Source organism: Dermacentor variabilis, chromosome 1, assembly GCF_050947875.1.
Source record: "Dermacentor variabilis isolate Ectoservices chromosome 1, ASM5094787v1, whole genome shotgun sequence".
NCBI classification, from domain to species: Eukaryota; Metazoa; Arthropoda; class Arachnida; order Ixodida; family Ixodidae; genus Dermacentor; species Dermacentor variabilis.
Window position 1 is genome coordinate 145,256,953 of NC_134568.1, and position 21,300 is coordinate 145,278,252.

General features: G+C 50.4%; 1 protein-coding gene and 1 long non-coding RNA gene across 2 annotated transcripts in view; one reads left to right on the top strand and one right to left on the bottom strand.

Moving 5' to 3' along the window:
* Positions 1–1,101: 1,101 nt before the first annotated feature.
* The window catches only part of LOC142585974 (glutamine synthetase-like), a 33,106-nt gene continuing 12,907 nt past the window's right edge, over positions 1,102–21,300 (top strand). Inside the window, exon 1 of the mRNA XM_075697145.1 lies at positions 1,102–1,477. Within this exon, the coding sequence (XP_075553260.1) occupies positions 1,354–1,477 (124 nt within the window). The 5' untranslated portion in view covers positions 1,102–1,353. The remainder of the gene's footprint in view (positions 1,478–21,300) is intronic.
* On the bottom strand, positions 15,609–19,780 carry LOC142585983 (uncharacterized). The gene is made up of 2 exons (XR_012829167.1): positions 19,573–19,780; positions 15,609–15,688 (listed from the first exon to the last, which is right to left on the bottom strand). It is a non-coding gene; the product is annotated as an uncharacterized LOC142585983 (long non-coding RNA).

The following is a 21,300-nucleotide window of genomic DNA, read 5'->3' on the forward strand; positions in this document are numbered from 1 at the left end:
AATTTGGTGAATTAGACGCCTTGTATCTGTGATAAATTCGTCGCTGTCTTCGAATTAGGGCACGTAACTCTGTTTTAAACCATGGGTTTGTCTCAAGCTCTCCTACTTGATATAACTCGTAATGGTAAAAAAGCTTCACGCAGTTCAAACATATTCAGTTTAAAAGTATTCCACAGTTGTTCGATATTCAGATTATCCGCGAGTGTATCAAAAGTTGGCAGCGCTACTCGAAGGCAACGCTAATCGCCTCGTAGTTGTCCCTGCTGTAGGCATAAATCTTTCGGTATGAACAAGATTGTGCTCTACTTAGTTTTTAATTGTTACTGAGCAACTTAATTACATTTCTCTGAGTAACTCTGCTCCGGACGCGGCAGCGCGTGGTTCTACCTGCAGCTTCTGCATGCGGGCTCATGATCAGCACGCCCACGATGACAGGTAAGAGCACCCCACAATACACGTCTGCACCACAGCACACGCGCGCGCCGCTCGGGATTTCTCACGACCCCGAAGCACATTTTTCGAAATTTCTTGTCCCTGCTCTTGAGCGTGTAACTTGTGTACACTCCTTCCCCCCAACCCCTCGCCCTTTTTTTTCCACTACATTTTTGCCTGTCACGAGTAAATGTTGCGCCGTGTTGTCGAAGCGCTTGCTGCCGTTTTTTTTTTTTTTATGAAAATGAGAACAATCAAAAAGAACATAACCACGTCTTTGTCCAGAGATGACGCGGCTAACAAACGTCGATAATTGTGATGCATTCGCGCGCGGGACTCCCTGCTCAAGCTCGTAAGCAGAGCGCTTACAAGATGTGCACCCAACTCGCGTACCTTATTTTGTTTGATTCCAGTAGAAAGTGTGGTAGCTCAAGTGAGTCACAGTGACCTGCCAGAGGGACCGCCGATACACTAGGCCGGCCGCAGTGCAGGTAAAGAAGTTTATCGCTGGGACTGGTCGAGACAAGGCAAATGCACCTACTCGAAGCCAAGGCAGGACGACGCGCGGCGCGACGACGCCGGCCGCCGCCGCTTCTCTATCGCACGCACCCTCTGTCGGCAAACGACGCCCCTACTCCTCCGCGTCCTTAAATAGTTCCGAGGAGCACGGCCTCGCGCGCATTTGTGACTCTCCGCCGCTCGCATCAGTTCGCCGGTGCTGTCGCTGCTGCTGCTGCTCCCTCGGTTGTAGCATTTTAGGACCTTGCCCCCGTCGGGAACCTCGTCCGTCTCTTCCTATGCGCCAGTCGTGATCTAGTCGGGCACCTTGTCCCACACTGCGTTTTCTTTTCCGTACTAACGGATTTCCCCTCAGTAGTTTGGCGAAGAAGCTGAATTTCTAAATTTATTTTGTACCAAGGAATGGCGTCGTCAGCACTGAAAAAATCGGGCCGCGCCGTTGCCGCTCTGCTCCGGACGCAGCAGCGCGCGGCTCTGCCCGCGGCTTCCGCATGCGGGTTCAAGACCAGCTCGCCCATCATGACAGGTAAGAGCACCCCACTGCACCACGTCTTCGCAAGGAAAGTTCTCCTGGCTTCATTTTGCGATCGCAACGCGCTTGCAAAGCACTGATTCGGTGCACGATACCAGCGCGCCGGAAAATTCGTCTGCTTTGCTCGAGCTGAACTAGAGCACGAGAAATGGTTAGCGAAAGTCAATGATACTCGTGCTCGGCGTTTGTTTTTAGATTTTATTCTGACAATAGCTAGCTTAGAGAGTGACAAATATAGATCGTAGTGGAGGTGGCGATGGCCAAAAATTGTCTGTGCGTTCTCCCCCCCCCCCCCTTTTTTTTTTAAGCTTCCGCGGAAACCTCCTATGCCATGGTGCGCGTCGTGCGTTTGGATGCGGCAGTAAACACAGCCGTGTCGTGCGTTCGGTTGCTATGGGGCTTCGGTTCTCTTCCGCTCGGGAAGCTTCTTTTGCGGTTTATGCTCTGCTGAAGCCAGACTTCTCTGGGCCATAAGTTACATCAAATATTTCGCATTATTCAGCAGCTACGCTCGCTGTGCGGTGAGCAGATTTCGGTGGCAGCACTGTGAATCTGTCATAGCCATCGATATGTCTTGTGCGAAAAAGTCTCGTAATTTGACCTTCCGTCTTACTCAGGATGAGACATGCTCAGGCGGCTGCAACATAGGAGGAGGCGGTCTGCCGTAGATGCGGCTTCGCGCTTCTCCGCATTGTGACCTTGGAAAAACACCGCTGCTCACTCCTGCCCGTGAAATCGGTGCGCACGCGTATTGCGCCTTCTGGCAACTCGCACTGCTCATAGTTTAATTTTACGAGTTCGTCGTGTCCATCTTACAGAAAGCAAGTGCTTGCGACAGTGGTGCGCGATTTGACCCGTAGTGCTTTGCTCAAGAATAAGTGGCGAATGACTCGCCGCGGTGGCTTTGCGGCTGCGGCGTTGCCCTGATAAGCGCGATGTCGCGGGTTCGATTCCCAGCCGCGGCGGCGCAGTGGGGGCGAAACGCAAAAAAAAAGAAGCTCGTGCACTTACTTAGATTTAGGTGCACGTTAAAGAACCCGAAGTTGTAAAAATTATTCCGGAGACCCCCACTACAACGTGTCTCATCATTATCGTGGTTTTGGCTCGTAATAACTAAGCATGCGATTCCTTTTAAAAGTGGCGAGTGAAGTAATCAAGAGACTGTCACAGAACGTGCTTATGTGTAAAGGGCCTTTCTTGCAATAGTCCACATGTCGAAACATTGGCCCCCGTTTTTACCTTGTTCTCGTTTTGCTCATCGTCCTCCCGCTTTCCCCGTGTTTTCCACTGGCCTTTCTTGGCAGACTCAGCTGCTCGTTGCAGCTTCATCCTTTCGTTCGTATCAAATTTGCTTATTTTACTTTTTTATGAGGTTGACGCAGTGCGCTAATCGTTTTCATCCATGTACATCGTAATTTATCGCTCCCATAAATTAGCCTTGATGGTAGTACACTGTCGGTTGCTTTTCCTTTGGACCGAGATATGGGAAGTAAGGGAACTCCTTCGGTTAGCATCACTGCTCATTTTCGCTTAGCAGCTGTCGTCTCTACAAAGTTTAGTACCAATCGGGCGTTTGGCTCTTGAAACGTGTCTGGCGCGTCCGCTAGTTTTTTCTGGTTTTTTGAACTTGGAACAACTGACAGTATACGTTAAGTTGGTCTCGCTGGGAAAAGCGCGTTTTACAATTGTCTGTCATCCTTAACAGCAGGTGGTATATGATACAGGTAGCATATTCACGTAGGGTGTGACCACAGTTCTGAACTATTTATAATCTTCCTCTGTTTCCTGCAGTGCTACCCCCTTTTGCAATGCACGCACGACGTCGGTGTTTTCGATGCCGTCCCTGGCCTCGTATGTGTATTCTTGCCAAGGTGCACGTGGCATGAAGTGTCACAATTGTTGCTCGCTCGGCAATCTGCGTTAGCGATCAAGCTTGCCTAATTACACAGTACATTCTGGCCGGCAACTAAAAGATAGTGAAAGAGCGTCGCTCCTGTTCTGCGCCTCCAGTGATCGAGCGAGATATTTCCGATGGCGCGAGCGAACTTCCGCCTATCGCTTCGTCGATCCAGCACTGTTCACACGGCAACAGCGAAAGTGGCTCGTGGCGGCGCGAAAAGGGTTGCCACGGGCGGAACCGGGCTGCCGTCCTCAGTGGCGGAAAACGAAAAAACCTCCTTCTGGACGCCCGCCAAGAGCGGTCGTGCAAGCCGGCTTCAAGGACGCAGCACTCGTTGGTGGGGGTGCCGTTCGGGCCCACTGTCAGGGCCCTCGGCGAGCGCTGCCGCTGCAGACATATGCATGGAAGCACAGCGGAGGCGCAACCGCCTCCAGGAATCCTGACCACGTGCTTGCTGTGAGGAAAGCGGGGAAAGGCGTTACGTTGCATTGGTTCCGGTTTTGCTTCGAGTTGCTAGGCGCGTCTGCTGGGCAATCGCTGCGTTGTTGTGTGAAACTCCTCGGTGGTTAGATGGTCGCATACGGCAGCTTAATGAGTGAGGGGCTACCGTGTTCTTTCGTGTGGCGCCAAGCAAACAGGAATTTCGACCATGCTACATTAGCTGGCTGCGTGTCGTTTGATGCCGATCGAGCGCTATTTCCATGTGTACGTCAACATGTCCGCCAGCCTCTCTCCACTCGGTATCATCGCTCGCGCACGCAATAGGTGTCCGCGTGCATTTCTCGGCTTCTGCTGTCGCGCAAGGCGATCGTGTATGCTGCCACTTTCGAAATGCATGCGCAGCATCCCCTGGGCACGTGCGCGCAGCGGGGCTGCTTTTCGCGCTGCCTCCCCGTCGTGTAACTCGAGCCTCTTGGAATGCCACGAGAGTCTGCGGTTGAACAACCGGGTCACCTTGCCGTCCCGTCTCCAATTGGCAACTGTCGCTGCATTGGCGCCTCAAGCGTCGCCAGTGCTGACACCGAGGAGACACCTGGTCGAGCCGGTTTGCACTCAAAACCCATTTGCAATTCTCTAATTGCTGCATCCCCCCCTCGCACAGAGAACCCCGTGCCCTTTCTTTTTTTTCCCAGCTGTTGCTGCATTCCTTCTGCCTGACGGTCTTAATCGTTTCCAAAGCCTGTCTTTTGTCATTCGCTGCATCTTGGCTTCTTGTCTACGGGGCCGATCTTGCTTTCAAAAAAAAGATGCGCTCGGATCCTTTGTTCGCTTCATCGCGCCTTTCAGGTTCTCTGCAACCCAGGCAATAGGAAAGTCTTGTGCACATTATGCAGTGACGTCAAACGCGAAGACAGTGAGTCAATACATTCGAATGTGGAATTACTTATTGCGATATTTTCCACCACATAGTTTTCAGTTGACTGTAGGAGGTGGTGTTCGGTGAAGTGTTCGGGGGGGGGGGGGGGGGGGGGGGGGTCACACCCGCATTCCTTAAAGCAAGTACGAAATACCCAAGTACAGAGCTTCAATACTTCAAGGGACGTCCTTGGCGATGCCGAAATTAAGCCTGATAGTTTTGTTCAATAGGCCGTATATCGTAACGATTTCTCTCTCTCTCTCTCTCTCTCTCTCTCTCGCACACACACACACACACACACACACACTGGAGAAAAGCGCTGGAGCATAACGCTAGCGAGGCCCTGGACTTAGAGCTTCGGCTCTCCTTTTTGATGGTGTCTCTTCCTCCTTGCGATTGCACAAAATGAACTGTCCAGACTCTTGCTGAAACACTACATGGGAGACTGCACCGCGTGTTTTATGCCGTGCATTTTTTCTTTAAGCAAGCGCTGTAACTAAGGCGATGACGAGGCCCGTATTTCGTACATTATTTTCTTCATCCCATTTTACTTTTTTCTTTCTCCATACGCGTCGCACAGCGTGGCCGGATCCCAGCAGCAATAAAACACCGGCGCGGCGGCGTCCGAGCCAGTGACGAATGGCGAAAGGAACGGAAAGCAAAGTACGGACCTAGCTTGGCAATTTCGTCATTCTCGGTCCACCGCTGTGGGCGCCTTCAGCGCGTGTACCGCCGCCACGTGCGCGCGCCGTAATGGATGCTTTATTCGCTCTTGCCTCGACTGCCCCTGTACTCTCTTGGCAATGCGCCCGCGCTCGTGTCAGCTGGCCTGCGGTGATCTGCCGCCTTCGGTGCGTTCCGTTTCCGCGTAGTAGTTCGCTCCCGCAGTTGACGCCTCACCGCCTGCCTGTTTTGCGTTGCTGCTACGGAGCTCCGGACTGCTGCTTCTACTCTCGGAGGCACCCTATTTTGCCGGCCCGAACTGCGCGAGGCAGCAGCGCGCCGCATTCCCGCCGCCCAGATAGCGGCGGTTGCCTGCGCTCCGGCTCGTCTCCAATGGCACGGGGAAGCCCTTTGACGTCGACTGGCCGCTGGCGTCACAAGGCCGCCCCGTTCGCTGACGCGCGCGGCATGAGCGCGAGCCTGCCGCGTACGGATGCTTGCGCAACCAGTACTGCTTGGTTGCGTGGAGGCCGGAAGCGTTTCTTTTCGCTCACTTTCGGAGGACAGTCGCTATACGGGGCTTGTGCGCCGCTTGTAAATGTCGAATGCTAACGTCGGCAGTGCTCGCGTGTGGTCCGCAGTTTGCCGACCAGAGCTGCGAGACGCGATGATGCCAGCCTCTGGTGCGGTCACTCAGATGCGGTTCATGCCCTCCCATGAGTGCACTTCTGACCACGTTGCCTTCGAAAGAGCGCATGCACCTTCGCTGAGGTCACGAACGCGGCCGGCTCTTGTCCTTTCAATGGGCGGCTGCGTTTCCAGCATGACGCCTCCGTGCGTGCGAATCTGCGTAGCCGCCTCTGGCAACCATTACGCCTCAATTACCGGTCATTCCCGTCGACGAGAGTCGTCAGAAGCTGAGGCGTTCCGGCTCGAATTACGCGTTTTCGGGTTACTGGCACATGAGGTTATTCTCGCACGCGGAAATGCGTTTGTTCGAACGTCCCCTTCAGCTGAAGGTGCTCCGCGCAACGAAGCCCCTCGTGCGGAGCCGCGGTAGTTCCCTGCGCGTTGACCGATTCGAATGTCTTTCCCTTCACTGCACCTTTCCAGCATCGCCTATAGAGTGGTGATATAATCAACATGGTGTACTGCCTTTTGTCGCTTTGTTCTGCTTGTGCATTGCCCGCTGCACGTGTCTCTCTGTCTCCCCTTCTACTTTCGTGTGCGCTGTATTCGTTTTCCTTGCTGTACTAGGTATGAGTCACTTCCGGGCCGTGACTTCCTGTGAGTGAGTCAGTACTTCATGAGCCAGGATTCATGCTGTGTAGTAATTATGTGATCACTGTCTAGACGTTTTGTTTTTATCTTTCTCTCCCCCCTCCATCTGCCTCCCGCACACGCATGAACACGCACATTCTGCGAAACGCGCGCATGGCTATGGTGAACGACCGCTGAGTTGTGATGTTCCAGGTCCTGGAGGCTCCCCGAAGCGAACGTCATGTGTTATAAATCATAAAGCACTTCGGTTGTTGCCTTTGCACAATGTGTGTGGTTAGAGTGTTTGTAAATTGACCTGTACGGGTGTAATAGTTGAACGAGGTTTGTGCGGCAGCGTTTTGGAATCGGTGACCCCCGGTAAATGACAGCCTGCTCGCAAGCAGTGTCGCCATTTTAGTGGCATTATGTAGATCTTCGTGGGATGGCTTGCATGTACAAATGCGGGTTAGGATGTGCGTGTTGAGCAGTTACTTTTTTTTTTTTGCGCGTTCCTCCAGCCAGTCATTCTTTTTGCGTGTACACCGTTGCCGCCTTAAGTTACGGCATCGAAAAATCTGAATTTTCGGGCTGCCTAATGTTACGTCAGAGGGTTGCGTTCCCCGATGACACTTTAGCCGCGCTGCGGGAGAAATGGCAGGACGCTCAGCTTGCCCGTGCGTTACGGTGATTTGCTTCACGTGCAGGTAATGTAGGTAATGTATGGTCAAACTTCCTTTCTAAATTTCGCGCCCAGAACTCAGCATCGATGTTGTCAGTGTGACGTTATAGATTTCATTATATATTCGCACCAAGCTGCTTACAACCGAGCACAGGTGTACCATGTTGCAGATATAAGAAAAAAAAAATAGAGGGATCCCTCCGACCCTTCAGCGCATGCCAGAGCAAGAACGAATTCTCTAAGACGTCATGAAGGCGGTTTATGGACGCCGCGTCCACCATTTAGTGAAGGATGCGACAAAGCTTCACACGCCGCCTTCAAAGTGACACAGCGTTTTCACCATCTCTAAAGGCCTCCTCTTTTGGAGATTCCTTGTGCAAGCAATGCACAACGCAACAGACTACGCAATCTGTATTATGGGAATGCGCCATTTTTCAACAGCAATAGTGGAAGTGCTGGCGACAAAGCCGGTGGAGGATAGATACCTACTGGAATTGGGTAGAACCCCCTCACAGACTTATGGTGACATGACTACTCTTGCTCACTTGAATCCTGGGTGGGTGTCCATCTATAGGATTTCTAACGAAGAAAATTGCCCCGTCACCATCAGGGCAACAGCGGAGTAGTCTTACTCCATCACCCTCCGACCCCACCATGACATCCCACTTCCCGTCCCTTTCCAGCGGAGGACGAATAGTCCAGAGCGGAAGTATCCTATAAAGGAAGAGTATAATAATGACACTTTCAAACACATAGGAATCAATGACGCAGTATTATCTTTTGCAATGTTAAACGTGCCGAACAGTGAGCACCGAAGATGAAATGAAAATTTTTCGGTTCTCTCCGCTATTCTCTCTCTATCTGTCACCGGTGCGCTAAATGAGCTGGGCTTCTATTGCGTTCAGTTTCGCTTAATCAAGGGCTCAGAATGTTCATATATATGAAACGGGACAGTTTGTGCATATTTTTTTTCTTTTGTCTTTGCGTGCATACTAAACTGTCTTCGATAGCATTTTCTTGTGCCCCCTCTGCAGCTGTACTTTGTATCGACATATGTTCTAGAGAGAGAGAGAGAGCACTGTAACAGCTGACGGTGAATGAAATGCCACATAAAAGCGCTGTTACCCTCGGAGATTGTATGTCTGCAGAAGTGTAATCGTAGTAGCCAAGTAAAGGTCCAGATCCATCCGTGCACTGGGGCCGCAACGATGCAACATTCTGCGGAGTGCGAAAAAAAAAAAAAAGCTTGGTGCCCTTTTACTATGTGAAGGATGACCAGCGAAGCTGTGTATGTGGGCCCCTTAATGGCAAATTGCATCTCCGCCTCGGGTTGGCCCGCGGCATGATTTTGACTACGCGCGGACACGATCCTGGGGGAACTATATCCCTTAGCAGCTTCGTTGTAGAAACTGAAGCTTCCGCGAGCTGTCGTTGCAGTTTTCTGGCCTTTCCTCCAGCACTAGATATATACTATACAGGCACCTACCTGCTCGAGTGCAGCCTTCGCGGCGGCTGCGTTGGAATGTCGTGCCGTCAGCTGTGCGCTAAGGACCCACCGGCGCTTGTCGCGCGTGTCTGCGCGCAAGTTAACGCGCAGGTACTCCCCAGCCCCCTCTCTACCATCATATTGCAACATGAACGCGTCTCAGCCACGGAAGGGCCGCGTCGGTGCGCTGCTTGGCTAGGGTGTGCTCAGTGGTCGCAGCTCTTCAGGCGTGGTTTTCGCGCGTGTTACGCCGCTTCTTATGCACCAAGGTATGTGCTTATATACCAAGTCACGCTGTGTGCATCTGGAAGAAGTGTTTTCTCCGCTTCCGTCAGGCGTGTCGCGAAAGGACATGCCTAGCATTCTGATATCCGGGAGTGACGCTGTTTGACCGATTGACACATCAGTACGCGCGGAGGGGAGCCGGTTTAAAAATGTTTCGCAAGAAGATGTCATCGTTGTAGCGAAGAGGCTGGTCAGCGAGTGAAGTTCCAAGGAAAAGCTTTTCGGATTTTCTCTTCGAACGACGCCCCATCGTCTGTCTGTCCGTTGTTAATCTCTGCAAATGTCCGGTCCGAGTGCATGCTGTCACCTTACCCGTGACAGTCAGTATTAAAGGATCGACTTCGATCCAATTGCCCGTAGACCGACCGCCCCGCAAGGCAAACTGTACAAAGTGACAAGCTGTACGCAATTACCACGAAGCAGGTCGCCTGCCAACGCGCCGCATGCGCGCGTGTATTCCCCCTGCGTGAAATGCCCCGCGCTTTCCCGGCGCCCCGCTGCTCGTTATTCCGTCGTCGGGGCTTTCTCGTTCCGCTTGCGATTCCCGGAGCCCTGTCCCCGGGGGTCTACATTTCCGCCTCTGATCCGCCGGCATCTCCGCGACTCATCTAGGTTTCTGCGCGGCCATCCGCACAGGGGCGTGTCTGACCCGCGTCCATGTGCGGGTTTGCGACTAGTATATACGCAGCCGCCTCGCGCTGGCTTCCGAGTGACGTCCCACGTGTACACAGCGTCTGACCGCGTTCCATGTGGGGTCGCAGGCCGGCGTTCATGTCGCTGCAAGTCATTCCGGATTAGCGATTTGCTAGAAGCCATGTATTTACTCTTCCGAACTCCCCACTATTTCACATATGGGTCGTCAGTGCTAATGCACCGTCTGCAATGCCGTCGGATCGGATTCATCTTTTCTTCTGTGTCCTTCGAGCGAGAGCGCTTAGCTCAGTTCTCAAATATGGTTTAAAGAAATGCGCTGTTTTGGGGGTCGGAAATTACTGCGTGCTCCACCAATTAAGTTTTCGGCTTCTGCGAATGTGTGCGTTCTCCGTTGAACGTGAGCAATTTGCTAACAATGAGCCCGCGTTCTTCGCGGAATTCTGGCATAGCGGATCGACAACACTGTAGCTGATTCCCGCATCATCAGCTGCTCGACCTGCTTCGGAAGTGGACGAATTACGATGACCATGCTGACACTGAATAGAAAGTTACATTATTTCCTAAACTTAAGAGAAAAAAATGCAGTTCATACCTTCAGCTATGAACTTTAATTGGTAATTATGTTGAAGCACGGAGTACGTGGCATAGGCAGTCTCATTTTACGAACATATCAATGCAGTCGCAAGCAGTCTGAGCAGTTAAATTTGCCGCTTTCATTAGGTTTCCTTAAATTAGGTCGTCTATTTCTAATATATAAATGGCATTGCTCGTCAGCATTAATTCCCGAGGCTCGCACAAAATTTATTAAAATAAGAAATTCTCACGTCAGGTCCCGCTGCAAGACAGGGTCAGCAGTAGCGCCTCTGAACTTTCGCCGAGCGTACAAAATCCCAAAGAGACCGTAAAGCTCCGCGGACATCCAGGGTCAGGTGAATAGCTCTAAGTTTTTTTATGACAACCCTAAAAACATTACTGTAATGCTAATAGCTATTTGCTATCGCTAGGTTAATGCTTAAAGGCAAATACATCGAAATTAGGCAAAACACTTACTATATATTCCGGTCATGCAACAATAGGCTTCGCTCCGAACAATTTGTGACGGTGATTTGCTAAAACTTTCGGTTAACAATCCTTTAATGAGTAGCTCCATGCGCGACGAGGTGACTTGAAAAACTTGTGTAAATCATCTTTATACTGAGCGCTGCAGATCTTATGTATAGCATAGCTCATTTAACGCCGATTTTGGCTTCGAACGACACATATTACGCGCTTTTCTATTCCAAGTTCTGTTCTGTTACTCCGTGTGAGGAACCACAACGAAAAAGGACCTGTTATATTACAGAAAAGAATACTTCGTATTTACCCGAGTTATCGCGGAACTTGTGACTTAGGAGGGAGTGCATATGACTATAGCACACGTAGTTAGTTTACGAACCGTAGATAATATGGCACCCGTATAGTGGAATTTGCTGTCCAATTATGTTAGTGGGACCTTTCTTGCTAACAAGCGGCACTTCCAATGCCAAAAAATAATTAGGTCGCTTAGCTTCCAAACGTTTATTATAATATGCAAGAGAGAGAGAGAGAGAGACAACCGCATTACCACATGTTTTAGCGATATTTACTACGCTATAAAATAATCGTAACACCATCAAATAACGGCACGTAAGATTCATGACAGGAACGGTGGGTTGTGTGTAATAAACTTCACTGTACAGAATGTAACGAACGATAGAGGGTAACAACGCAGCGCACAATGGGCGACTGTTTCTAAGAATGACCTTATGAGTATGTTAGGCATAACCTTCAGAAGCACAGGTTATATCGGTGGGCCTTCTATGTGTGTGGATAAAGTTATGAACCTATATTTGTATAACATAGTCTGCACATACGTGCGCCACAGTGCAGCACAGTACTATTAATCCAACATGATAGAAACTATGCTTTATCTAAAAATCGCACTAAAACCATGGCTTACGCAGCATAACAGACCACAGGTGACGGTGGTGTTACCTTTCACTAATTTGTGTGTGAAACCTACTAACTGCTGAGTAAAGGCAACACTTACTATGTCTCAATTGTCGAAGGTAGTAAAGTGTTGAGGCTCGGGGTAGCGTTTAGGTCAGGAATGCTCCCGGCACGTTGATGAGTACGTCCGGTAGTAGGAATGAAGAAAAAGGGTTTATTTTACATATTTTACACTGGCTCCAGATATGGAAGCCCACTCCATGTAGGAGGACATCATATGTCTGTGCTCACATCAGGACAGGTCAGCACACTTTCTCACTGCACCAAAAGTCACCGATTTTGAAACGGTCGTCTTCTCTAGGAGGCTAGACTAGGGAATCTGATTACTATATCTCGGCCAATCACAATCGTCGCATCGGTCGCAACATCCCTCCCACGATGTCGCACCGCTCCGCCGGACTCCGTCTCCTAAGCTGCACCTTCGCCCCCGCATATGGTGCAGGCGTGTAGCAGTCTCCGAGGTCGACGCTGTTACCACGGTAGCCTTCGACGTTGGCCCCTTTCACCCATTAGGCCAGCTTGTCGGGGTCAGGTAGAGCGATCTTCGCGGTAGTTGCCTCCTCCACGGAGGGCGGCCCTGAAGTGAGCTCCTTTGATTATGACGTTTATTACGTCATATTAAAACGTTTATTAAAAAAAAGTGCAGAAGGTGAGTGGGTGGAGCCCCCTAGTCCAGGGCCCCACTGGCTTGAGCGCTCCGCCGTGCCTGGTCGAGGAGCGCTAGTTGCAGCTCCCGATCCTCGCTGGCGAGCCAAGCCTCCCACTGCTCCCTTCCGGAAAGTTTGCCGGTTATTATTGGTGTATTAATTTTGGGTGGCCTGTTCTGGCAATCCCACGTAATGAGGGCGAGAGTTGGCCGGCCTCCGCACCAAGGACAGCGAGCGCTGTACAGCGTTGGGTGAATGGAATGTTTCAAATAAAGGTTTGGAAATGTGTGCGTCTGTATTCGGCGCCAGTCATAAGAGTCCCGCCTGGAAGGGACAGCCTCGTGGGAAAAGGAATGCTCATATCGCCGCCGGGAGATTCGAGGATGACCAGCTGTCAGGTTGCCCGAAGCGTCGGTGTTCAGTCGCTACCTCGTGGATTGTTCTGGAAGCGATGGCTCATGACACACTGCAGCTTGAGGTCCCCACCTTCGGTTCGTCGTGTCCTCCTCCCTGGGAGGACACGACGCGCGCACTATATTCGGCGTGACCGAGCGACGCGCCCACCGGACGCTATCGTCCCCGCATCCCAAGTCCCACCCCTCTCGCTCTCTTTTCTTCTTTTTTTCGTGCTCAGCTCTCGGCAAGACAGAAATAAGTTGCGTATCTCAATAACATCGATACGTACAAAACACGTTCTTAAGAGAAAACAAAACAAAACACGGAGTTCTTTTATTGAAATCTCCGGCTCGGACCGTCTGCATTCTTATTGTTTTCCTTTCCTATACTTGACCTCGAAGTTGTATTCCTGCAAAATGACTCAATCTTAGCAGTCTCTCGCTTTCTTTTTTTTCTGCGTTTGCTTCAGCCAGGCAAGAGGGCAATTGTCGCTCTCGACCGCGAGCTTCGTGCCTTGAATTTAGTATGGCCCATACTATGCACAAACACTTTCTCAGAGGTGCCGAGCGCCTCTTTTCGCGGTGTTCGTCTTCGACTGGAGTACAGCACTGGATGTTCTTAACCGCTTTCGTTAAGTTGGGCAAGGACGACACCTTGACCACGGTTGCTGGCGTCACACTTGAGAATGAATTCTCTGCGCAAGTTTGGCGAGACAAGCACAAGCTGTGAAGACAAGGCTTTCCACAATCCACATATACCGAATAAGCTCCGCAAATATTCCGCTTTTGTGAGACTCACGCACTAACATTTTCTTTCTCTCGTCCACAAAGGACCTGCACTAAGGAAATAGGAAAAAAAATTGCGTAAATTACGCGCTCGAAACTACACGAAAATTCGCGCTTATTTCTAAATACTGCCACGCAGGCTCTAAGCGCTACTCAACACGTTGCCGTCTTATGAATACCCGTGCGAGACACGCACCAACGCTTTGCTTCTCTGTGTCCGAGCAAGACACGCCTTAAAGGAACGATACAAACCTTTCTAAAATTGTGTGGTTAAACAACGGCTCCTCCAAATAACGCGTCTTAATTTCAAAGAAAATCTCGCGAACACTTCCGAAAAGTGAACTGATACTCAAGAGCGCCATTGCAGACTAACAAATAACTTGGACTTGACGTTGCTAGCGTATCTCACACAAAAAGAAGTCTTATCTGCGTATAAAGAAAGAACGACGTATCGAGAAAAGAAAGCTTCAAAAATCTATGCGCACGAAAACCATCTCTCAGAATATCGATGAACTTCTAAAATAAACAATCTAAACAAACCTCAAAACTTGCTTATCGAAACGATCTCTAGCATCGGAGATCTCAAAACGTCTAACCAGACACTAGAAATAAAGAACCAAAACTTTTCCCACAAAACCTGTATCGCCGTTATTCATTCTGAATTGCCGACGGTTTCTGTTCAAGCCGTACTCGAGGCGGGCGCTGTCTGAAAGCTCGTCTTGTCAACCTTGTCAACCCGGAAATACAAAGGGCACGTATGCCATTCCCCTCGCTATAGTGCCTAGAATATATTCTAGGCACTATACCCTCGCTGCAAATCCCCGACACTTTACGTACTGGCAACATGCCTTCTAGGCATTGCACTACGAATTCACTGCCTGGTATGAACACTTCGCGTCGCCTTACCGCCGCGCTCACCTGTGTCACACAGGTTACACCTCGAAGAAAAGAACTCAACGAAGGCGAATATAATTGCCCCCTGGCTTTTGTCCTCCGCCACGTCGAACGTCTCCTTTCTTACTCGATTGGCGGCTCGGACGCGCTCTGACTGGAAACTCCCCGAACGACAAACGCGCCTTTCTAATTCTTTCTCTGGTCTCCCCACATGCTTTAGTGCATTTTGCTTTATTCGGCCGCGTTGCCTTCTCTGTCGCATTCCTGACTCTGCGACGCCTCTTGGCACGCTTTCTGGTGCTCATTTCCGAGTGCTTTTTCTTTTTTTCTTCCTGTTGGCGGCTCCTCAGCCTGACCCTCTTCCTGAATTTCTTTCTGGGAAATCAGAAAGATTTCCCCCTCCGACTTAACTGCGTTTCTGGAGCTAGCTGTTTCATTCTTCCTCTTCTTTTTTTCTTTTTTTGCGCTTTATTCTTCGTCGTAACTCAGCTGCTGGGCTAGTTCGCGAGCTTTGGACCTCTTCAAAGCCATGACCCACTTCATTCAGTAGCGACTGAGCTGTTCAAGAAAGGGTAAGGGCGTCCTTCGGTAGCTCATTGGAGACTGCCGCTACTGTCTCGATATCTCCGACAGTTCTCTCAATCTGTACCTTTGCCATCGGTAGGCATACGTATTCGCTGACGGCCTGCCTTATCCACGCGCACGCGACCAACGTAGTCTTCACTTTTCACATACTTCGGATGGACGACGTCCATGGTGGCCGCGAAGTACCTGAGTACCCAACACTCTTTGCCATTTACCATTAGATGCGTCATGTATGGCTTTAGGTGATCTCCTTTGTCTGCGCGTCATAGTCTATCTTGGGCCTCGTTACCGTCTATGCGCGCGCTGATGAAAGGAGGGCCTCGTGGGAAACGTCCAAGGAATGATCATCGCCGTATTGGAACGTAACAGCTAGTAGAGTGGTAGAAATGGGTAATAAGCAGCTACACCCGTTTCTGCCTTTCTACTACCTTTTCTTCTACGAGTGTAGGCTTGGAAAGAAGTGATGGAAGTTCGAATGAATGAAAGTACATGTATGGGCATGATGGTGCTATGTACCTGTTCTGCACATTTTGTTTTAATAAACGCCAGACACCTTCCGATTTCCTTCGTTTCCTCTGTGATTTACCTGTAAAATATGATGGCATTAAGTTATTTATTTATGCGATTAAAAAAAGTTTTGCAAGACATGCATACACCAGTTAAACTAGCGATACATCTTGCTGTCATTTTCTTGGCAGGTAAATGTGCCTGCTGCATGTTATTTGTATTCTGAACTGCACTATGACAAAACTCGGCATTGTTATTTTTGTTTCTCATGATGACTTCTGTAAGCAATGGTAATGTGTATCGATTCAAAACTGTACGAGGTCATCTGTTGGGCTATGTTCCTTTAATACTTGCCATCGGTGTCTATAGTCTTGGTATGTCACTGGAAACAGTAAGCTGTCTTCTGTGGGCCCGCGTACGAGTTTCCGCTTAATTTCCTCTCCACGCACTATTTATGCTGCGCGCACACTAGCGTGAAAGTGTGTCAAGCGAAGCGTGTTTTGTCGTTACTGTCGCACAAAGTAGTCCACTAAACACGCTGGCGTTTGTGTTCTTCGATCGTAAATACTGTCCTGAATAAAGTATCGAGTCTTCGCAAGGACAGCATCCGCCCTTTCGTCGGTCAAGCCTCGCAGTGTTTGCTTTTGGCGGACCAGACAGTCTATAGCGCCTTGGGTATCTACCAATGTACCTGCTACCTTTTTCACACTACGTTCTGCCGTTGGTAGAATTACATGCAGTTTGCATGCTGGCAGCGATATGTGTAGCGGTGCATGCTGCTGGCGCTCCGAACTGTGTGCTTCAGAAGTCGCTGGCGCCAGCGACATACGAGGGTACAATGGGCGCAAGACCATTTCGCAAGACGGCCGCACAATTGGCGCTCGGCTGTTTCGACACGTCGCTCGTCCGCTGCCACTTGTCCAGCCGCATGGAATTTCATTATCTCTGCCGCATGGGGTCATCTTTCCGCTTGGTGCACCGAGTGGGCCCCCTTTCTTGTCTGGCGGCGCGTAAATCGTCACGTGAGTGCTCATCTCGAAACTCGCTGCGTTCCACTGGATTCGCTCAAAGGTCGTCACTGATCAGGCTCGAAGGCTGCCCGTCGCTCTCCGGGCGCGCTGCCAGCCGGCGCGGAGTAACGTTGTCGCACCCTTTCGAGGCTGATAAGGTCCCCGCGCCAACCCCTTCCTCATCGCACCTCGTTGCGTGCATGCCGGCGTATCCTTCGCAGCCTCGACCACTCATCAGTTCCTACAATTTAACAATTGCGTTGATCGATTCAAGAGAGGGGGGGGGGGGAAGCATTGATGGCCACTACCGCTTGTCTCCTCACTCGTTGCTAGCGCGTTACGTGCCGGCGATTGTGGACAATGCCGACGCGCCACGACTAGTACGAGAGTGATTTCACTTAGTACTGGTTCAGCAGAACGCGACAAGATTGCTATCCGCTGTTATGGTACAGCAAACCGCTGACGAATGCCATGTGCAGCTAAAACGGGTCGCCTCTAAACGCATCCGTTGTTTCTACTGCGTGTGCGTGCAGTATTGATGCTTCTTCTTCGATTCCAATACATATCCAAGCCGCAGTTTGTAAACATATCGCTGTCACTTCGTGATCGTGTAGTTTAAAAGCAAAACAGTAGCGAGCCTTAATCAGGGGTGAGAGACGAGATGAAGGAAGCGATTACAAACACTTGATTACTGCGAAAATGGGAAAGAGGTGTATGAAGGAACCTTTTCTTTTGAGAAAATCGCTGGGTCAAATTTCGAGGACTACACTTGTCCTTGACACTGTGCTAAGACAGAGTAGCAGGCTTTTGACTATGGCACTGCTGCGCATGAGCAGGAAAAGAGGGGCCAAAGGGAGTAGTGCGGCACGGCCGGAGTAGAGGCGCCACACGCCTGGAAGACGTCATGGCAGCGTCGCGGTGGCGCCTTCCTTACAGGAGAAGGTTAAGCATTCTGCGGACATTCCTAATAAAGTTGCTTCGCTCGCTCACTGATCCCTGATAACGGTGTAGGTTAGTGCACGCAAAGATGCAAAGTTTGTAGCGAGGACGCAGGAGTCGGCCACGAGCGTCATCGTCAACGTAGGAATACAGCTACAGCCAGTAAAACGAATGCTGCGGAAGCCACCTTACTGCATAATCGGCTTCGATTGGGCGACGATCAATCGCTCTAACACGTGTAAGCATCGGGAAGTGTATAAAGAAAGGTGCACTTACAAAATGCCCTCGCGCAAACGCAGATCAGGACGCAATTTACCAACCGGGAAAAGAGGAAAAAAAATCAGCGTATTCTCATGCGTGTGTTTGAATTGGTGATCAGCGAAGATTTTTTTGATGCTTACTGAAACGTCTTGACTTCTTCACTTCTGTGTAGCGCAGAGGCAAAGAAAGCTTCGCTCCAAGTCCCGATCAGGCTCAGAAGCAAGTAAACAAAACGCAGTGGCAGTGATGTTCTGGCAAATTCAGCGGCAAGTCGAAGGCTAGCGGTAGCCGTGACAGCACTTCGAAGCTCGGTATGCGTGGAAAACGATGCATTGAGTGAAGACATTGCGTACGCTGTCAGCACGGGAAGTGAGGCATCTATGGTGCGTAGGGTCTTCTGCTTTCGACATCATTACATATGAAACGCACCCTCAGCGGTGGCAGAGCGATCTCCCGTTGTTGATCTGAAAGTATTCGAATTTCGATACATCTCGGCGGCTAGATGTTTCAGAGCGAAAGGCAGAACCGCTTGCGTGAGCTTCCTTCCCCCCCCCCCCCCCCTTTCTTCGCACTTTACACACACATTTTTTTTTTCTTTGTTCCTCAATATTTTAGGTTCGCTAATACGCGTTTGCCAGTTTGCATTGACGGACACAGGCGCAACAGTTGTGCGAGATTTCGCGCCTAGTTGTGCCGTTAAGAGCCGCTTCTCATCTTTCCCGAATACATATCACACCGTCGGGTTTAAGGAAAGACGGCAGTGTGGAGTGCTTGCTCGCATAATTGAGGTGTGTCACCTTTGTGTACTGCCTGCCTCGAGTGCGTGGGCGATTGTCTGCCTGGCCTCCAGCGCAAAAAGGGGACCTCTCGGGCTTTTTCTCTTTTTTTTTTTCTTTCTTCTCAGTATTTTTCTGCACAATTTCGAAAACAGCGCTTAGAAAACGGGCATAAAAAGAGCGAGAAAGAAAGGAAAAAAATTGACGTCTGTGGAGCGGCGGACTTGGCTTCGTGGGTCGTTTCCGTTGCCTCGTCAGCTGTGCGCTCGCTTTGCGGATGACGCCAGCGGTGGAAGCGCGCGCCGCCGCCGGCTGTCCCCGTCAGTGACGCAGCGCACAGGTCTCCCACGGGGTGGCACGTGACCGCGTCCGCCTGAGCCAGCCTGAGCGCACTGCCCCGAACACGTGCACAATCACGAGCGTGCCGATGCGTGCAGGCCGCTGCGTTCACGTGATACGTTGCTGCCACTGTTGCCTGGGGCGACGGCGGCAGCTCATCGCGGAGCCCGGATCAGTCGCGCGCGCTCTCGAGGTTGGCGCGCTCGGAGAGCGTGTGCGCTCGCGCGCTCCGTCACGTTGCCGCGGGCGCAGCCTCTCGGCTTTTCGTCGAAAGCGGTCGCGCTGGACTTGCCAAGCGAAAGCTGCTCGATACCCGCGAGCTATGACCGCGCCGTACCAAATGACTCACTTTGGTGGTAACATGTCTTCTAACATTGCATTGCTAACACCGCAGCTCTAAGGGCTAGTTTTGTACTCTTGTGTCACCCGATTCGCGCGGAAAATGAACGGCCTTTGTTTTTAGAAGGAATTTTTATGATCACCGAGGTCTTCATTATTTTCACGCAGAAACGGGTATTAATTGCGAAGTGGTCAACATTTCATTAAATAGATCGACTACCCGGTACTCGGGGAACATGCAGCCAAGAACATGCAGGCAAGAAAAAAAAAAAAAAGTGATAGGCGAATGTCTTGAGTACCTTTCTCTTCACGGCAGCCTTGCCTTATTTCGATGGAGCAGCATCGGGTCCACACACTCCCGATCTTTTCCTTCTCGGTCTTTCCGTGATACTACGCTTCCAGCACTTCCTTTTCATGCATTTCGTGAGGTTCCGATGCATTGTTAAATTCGTCAGTATGAAAACTTGATAACCCAACCGGAGCCGCTCGCCGGAACGTGCTGCTTCCACGAAACCCAAAGAGAATTTTTTTTTTTTTTTTTACGATTCCATCAGTGAGCAACCGCGCTTATTTCGCCTTTTGCTCTCTGTATCCCTTGTAACAGCTGTTCCAGCGTACCCCCACCAGCTGTGGGAGGCCATCAAAAACGCGAGTCTGTTTGCGGTGACATATGTGCTGAAGCGCTCGGCGCTGCCCCGGATGCACTCGAGTTTTTCCGTTTCACCAGCTGGGTATACTGCATACGTCCTCACGGTCTTGAGCAGGTGTGTGCGAAAAGAGTGTTGATTGGGTGTACACGTAGTATATAGCGCGCGATGATGACGACGCCCATTTACCCTGCAGACGTGTGTTACCGAGCAGCTTGCCATTGTCGCAGGAATCGAGCTACACCGCGGCTGAAGTGTATACACGCGGAAACGTCTCGTACTTTTGTCACCCGTTCTATCTGTACGCATAATCGTGCAGGGAGGTAATCGGAGTCGGTTAGACCTGTTTTCATTTGTACTCGTAGCGTCGGCATGGACAACGAGCAAAAAAAAGAATCGCCTAAACATTCGTTTGTATGCTGTTAAACAATGAAACACGTAAGGGTGTGTCGACAAATCGCGCCCTGGCTTGCACCCCTCCAAAGGCACGTTTTTTCGTAAAGCACACCCTTAATTATTAGGATAAAACACTTATCGACGTCAGAATATTATAGGTGTAATTATTCAAGTAGTACTAAAATGGGATATATGACAAAGGTTATCGCATTTACAAAGCAGTGCCTCGTAAGGCTCTGTAAGGCACTGTGCGTGTATTCGCGGGCTTCTTTCACGCTCGGAAAAACACTTTATGTAGCACGTGTTGAGCAACAGAAAGCTGTATCGAGAGTTTTTCATGTCGCTCTACAATTTTCTCATTGACACTTACCATCTAATTATAATATTTGAGAAGTTGATTAATCAAGTAAGGCTAATTATCTGGTTAGGCGGAATGCGACAAAGTAATCTGAATATCTCCAAGCGACGGCAAACATTACCTTGGTTCTTTCCAGCTACGTGGCATGCGCATATTTTTAAACTGGCTAAAGGTAGCTGGGACACTCTGCATGCTCGGCAATACAGCAAAAAGGTCCCCGCGTCACGATTTCGTTACCTCGCCCATAGCTCGCAGGTCGTTTGTTTTCTTCTTTCTCTGGAGTCGTAGCTATATTCTGCCTTTACTGCGCCTCGTCGGGAAGGGTCTGGGTGAAAGTGGCGTGGCGCCTGACGTAACAGCGTCCTGTTTGTTACGTACGCTATCTGCGCCGTCTAGGCGGTTGCGTCTTTCAGGACGCGTGCTTGCTGCATTGCTTGTTGCTAGCCGCATGCAGCTGGAGCTCGCTCGCCCCCAGAAACACGCAGCCGACGGCTTCCCAGCTTCGCAGCAGCTATAGAATAGCCGAGGTGTGGCCAGTCTTTCGCCGCTTGTGCGTCGTCTGTACGCGCACTGTTTTCTTTTTCTTTCCTTCTTTCTTTCTTTCTTTCTTTCTTTCTTTCTTTCTT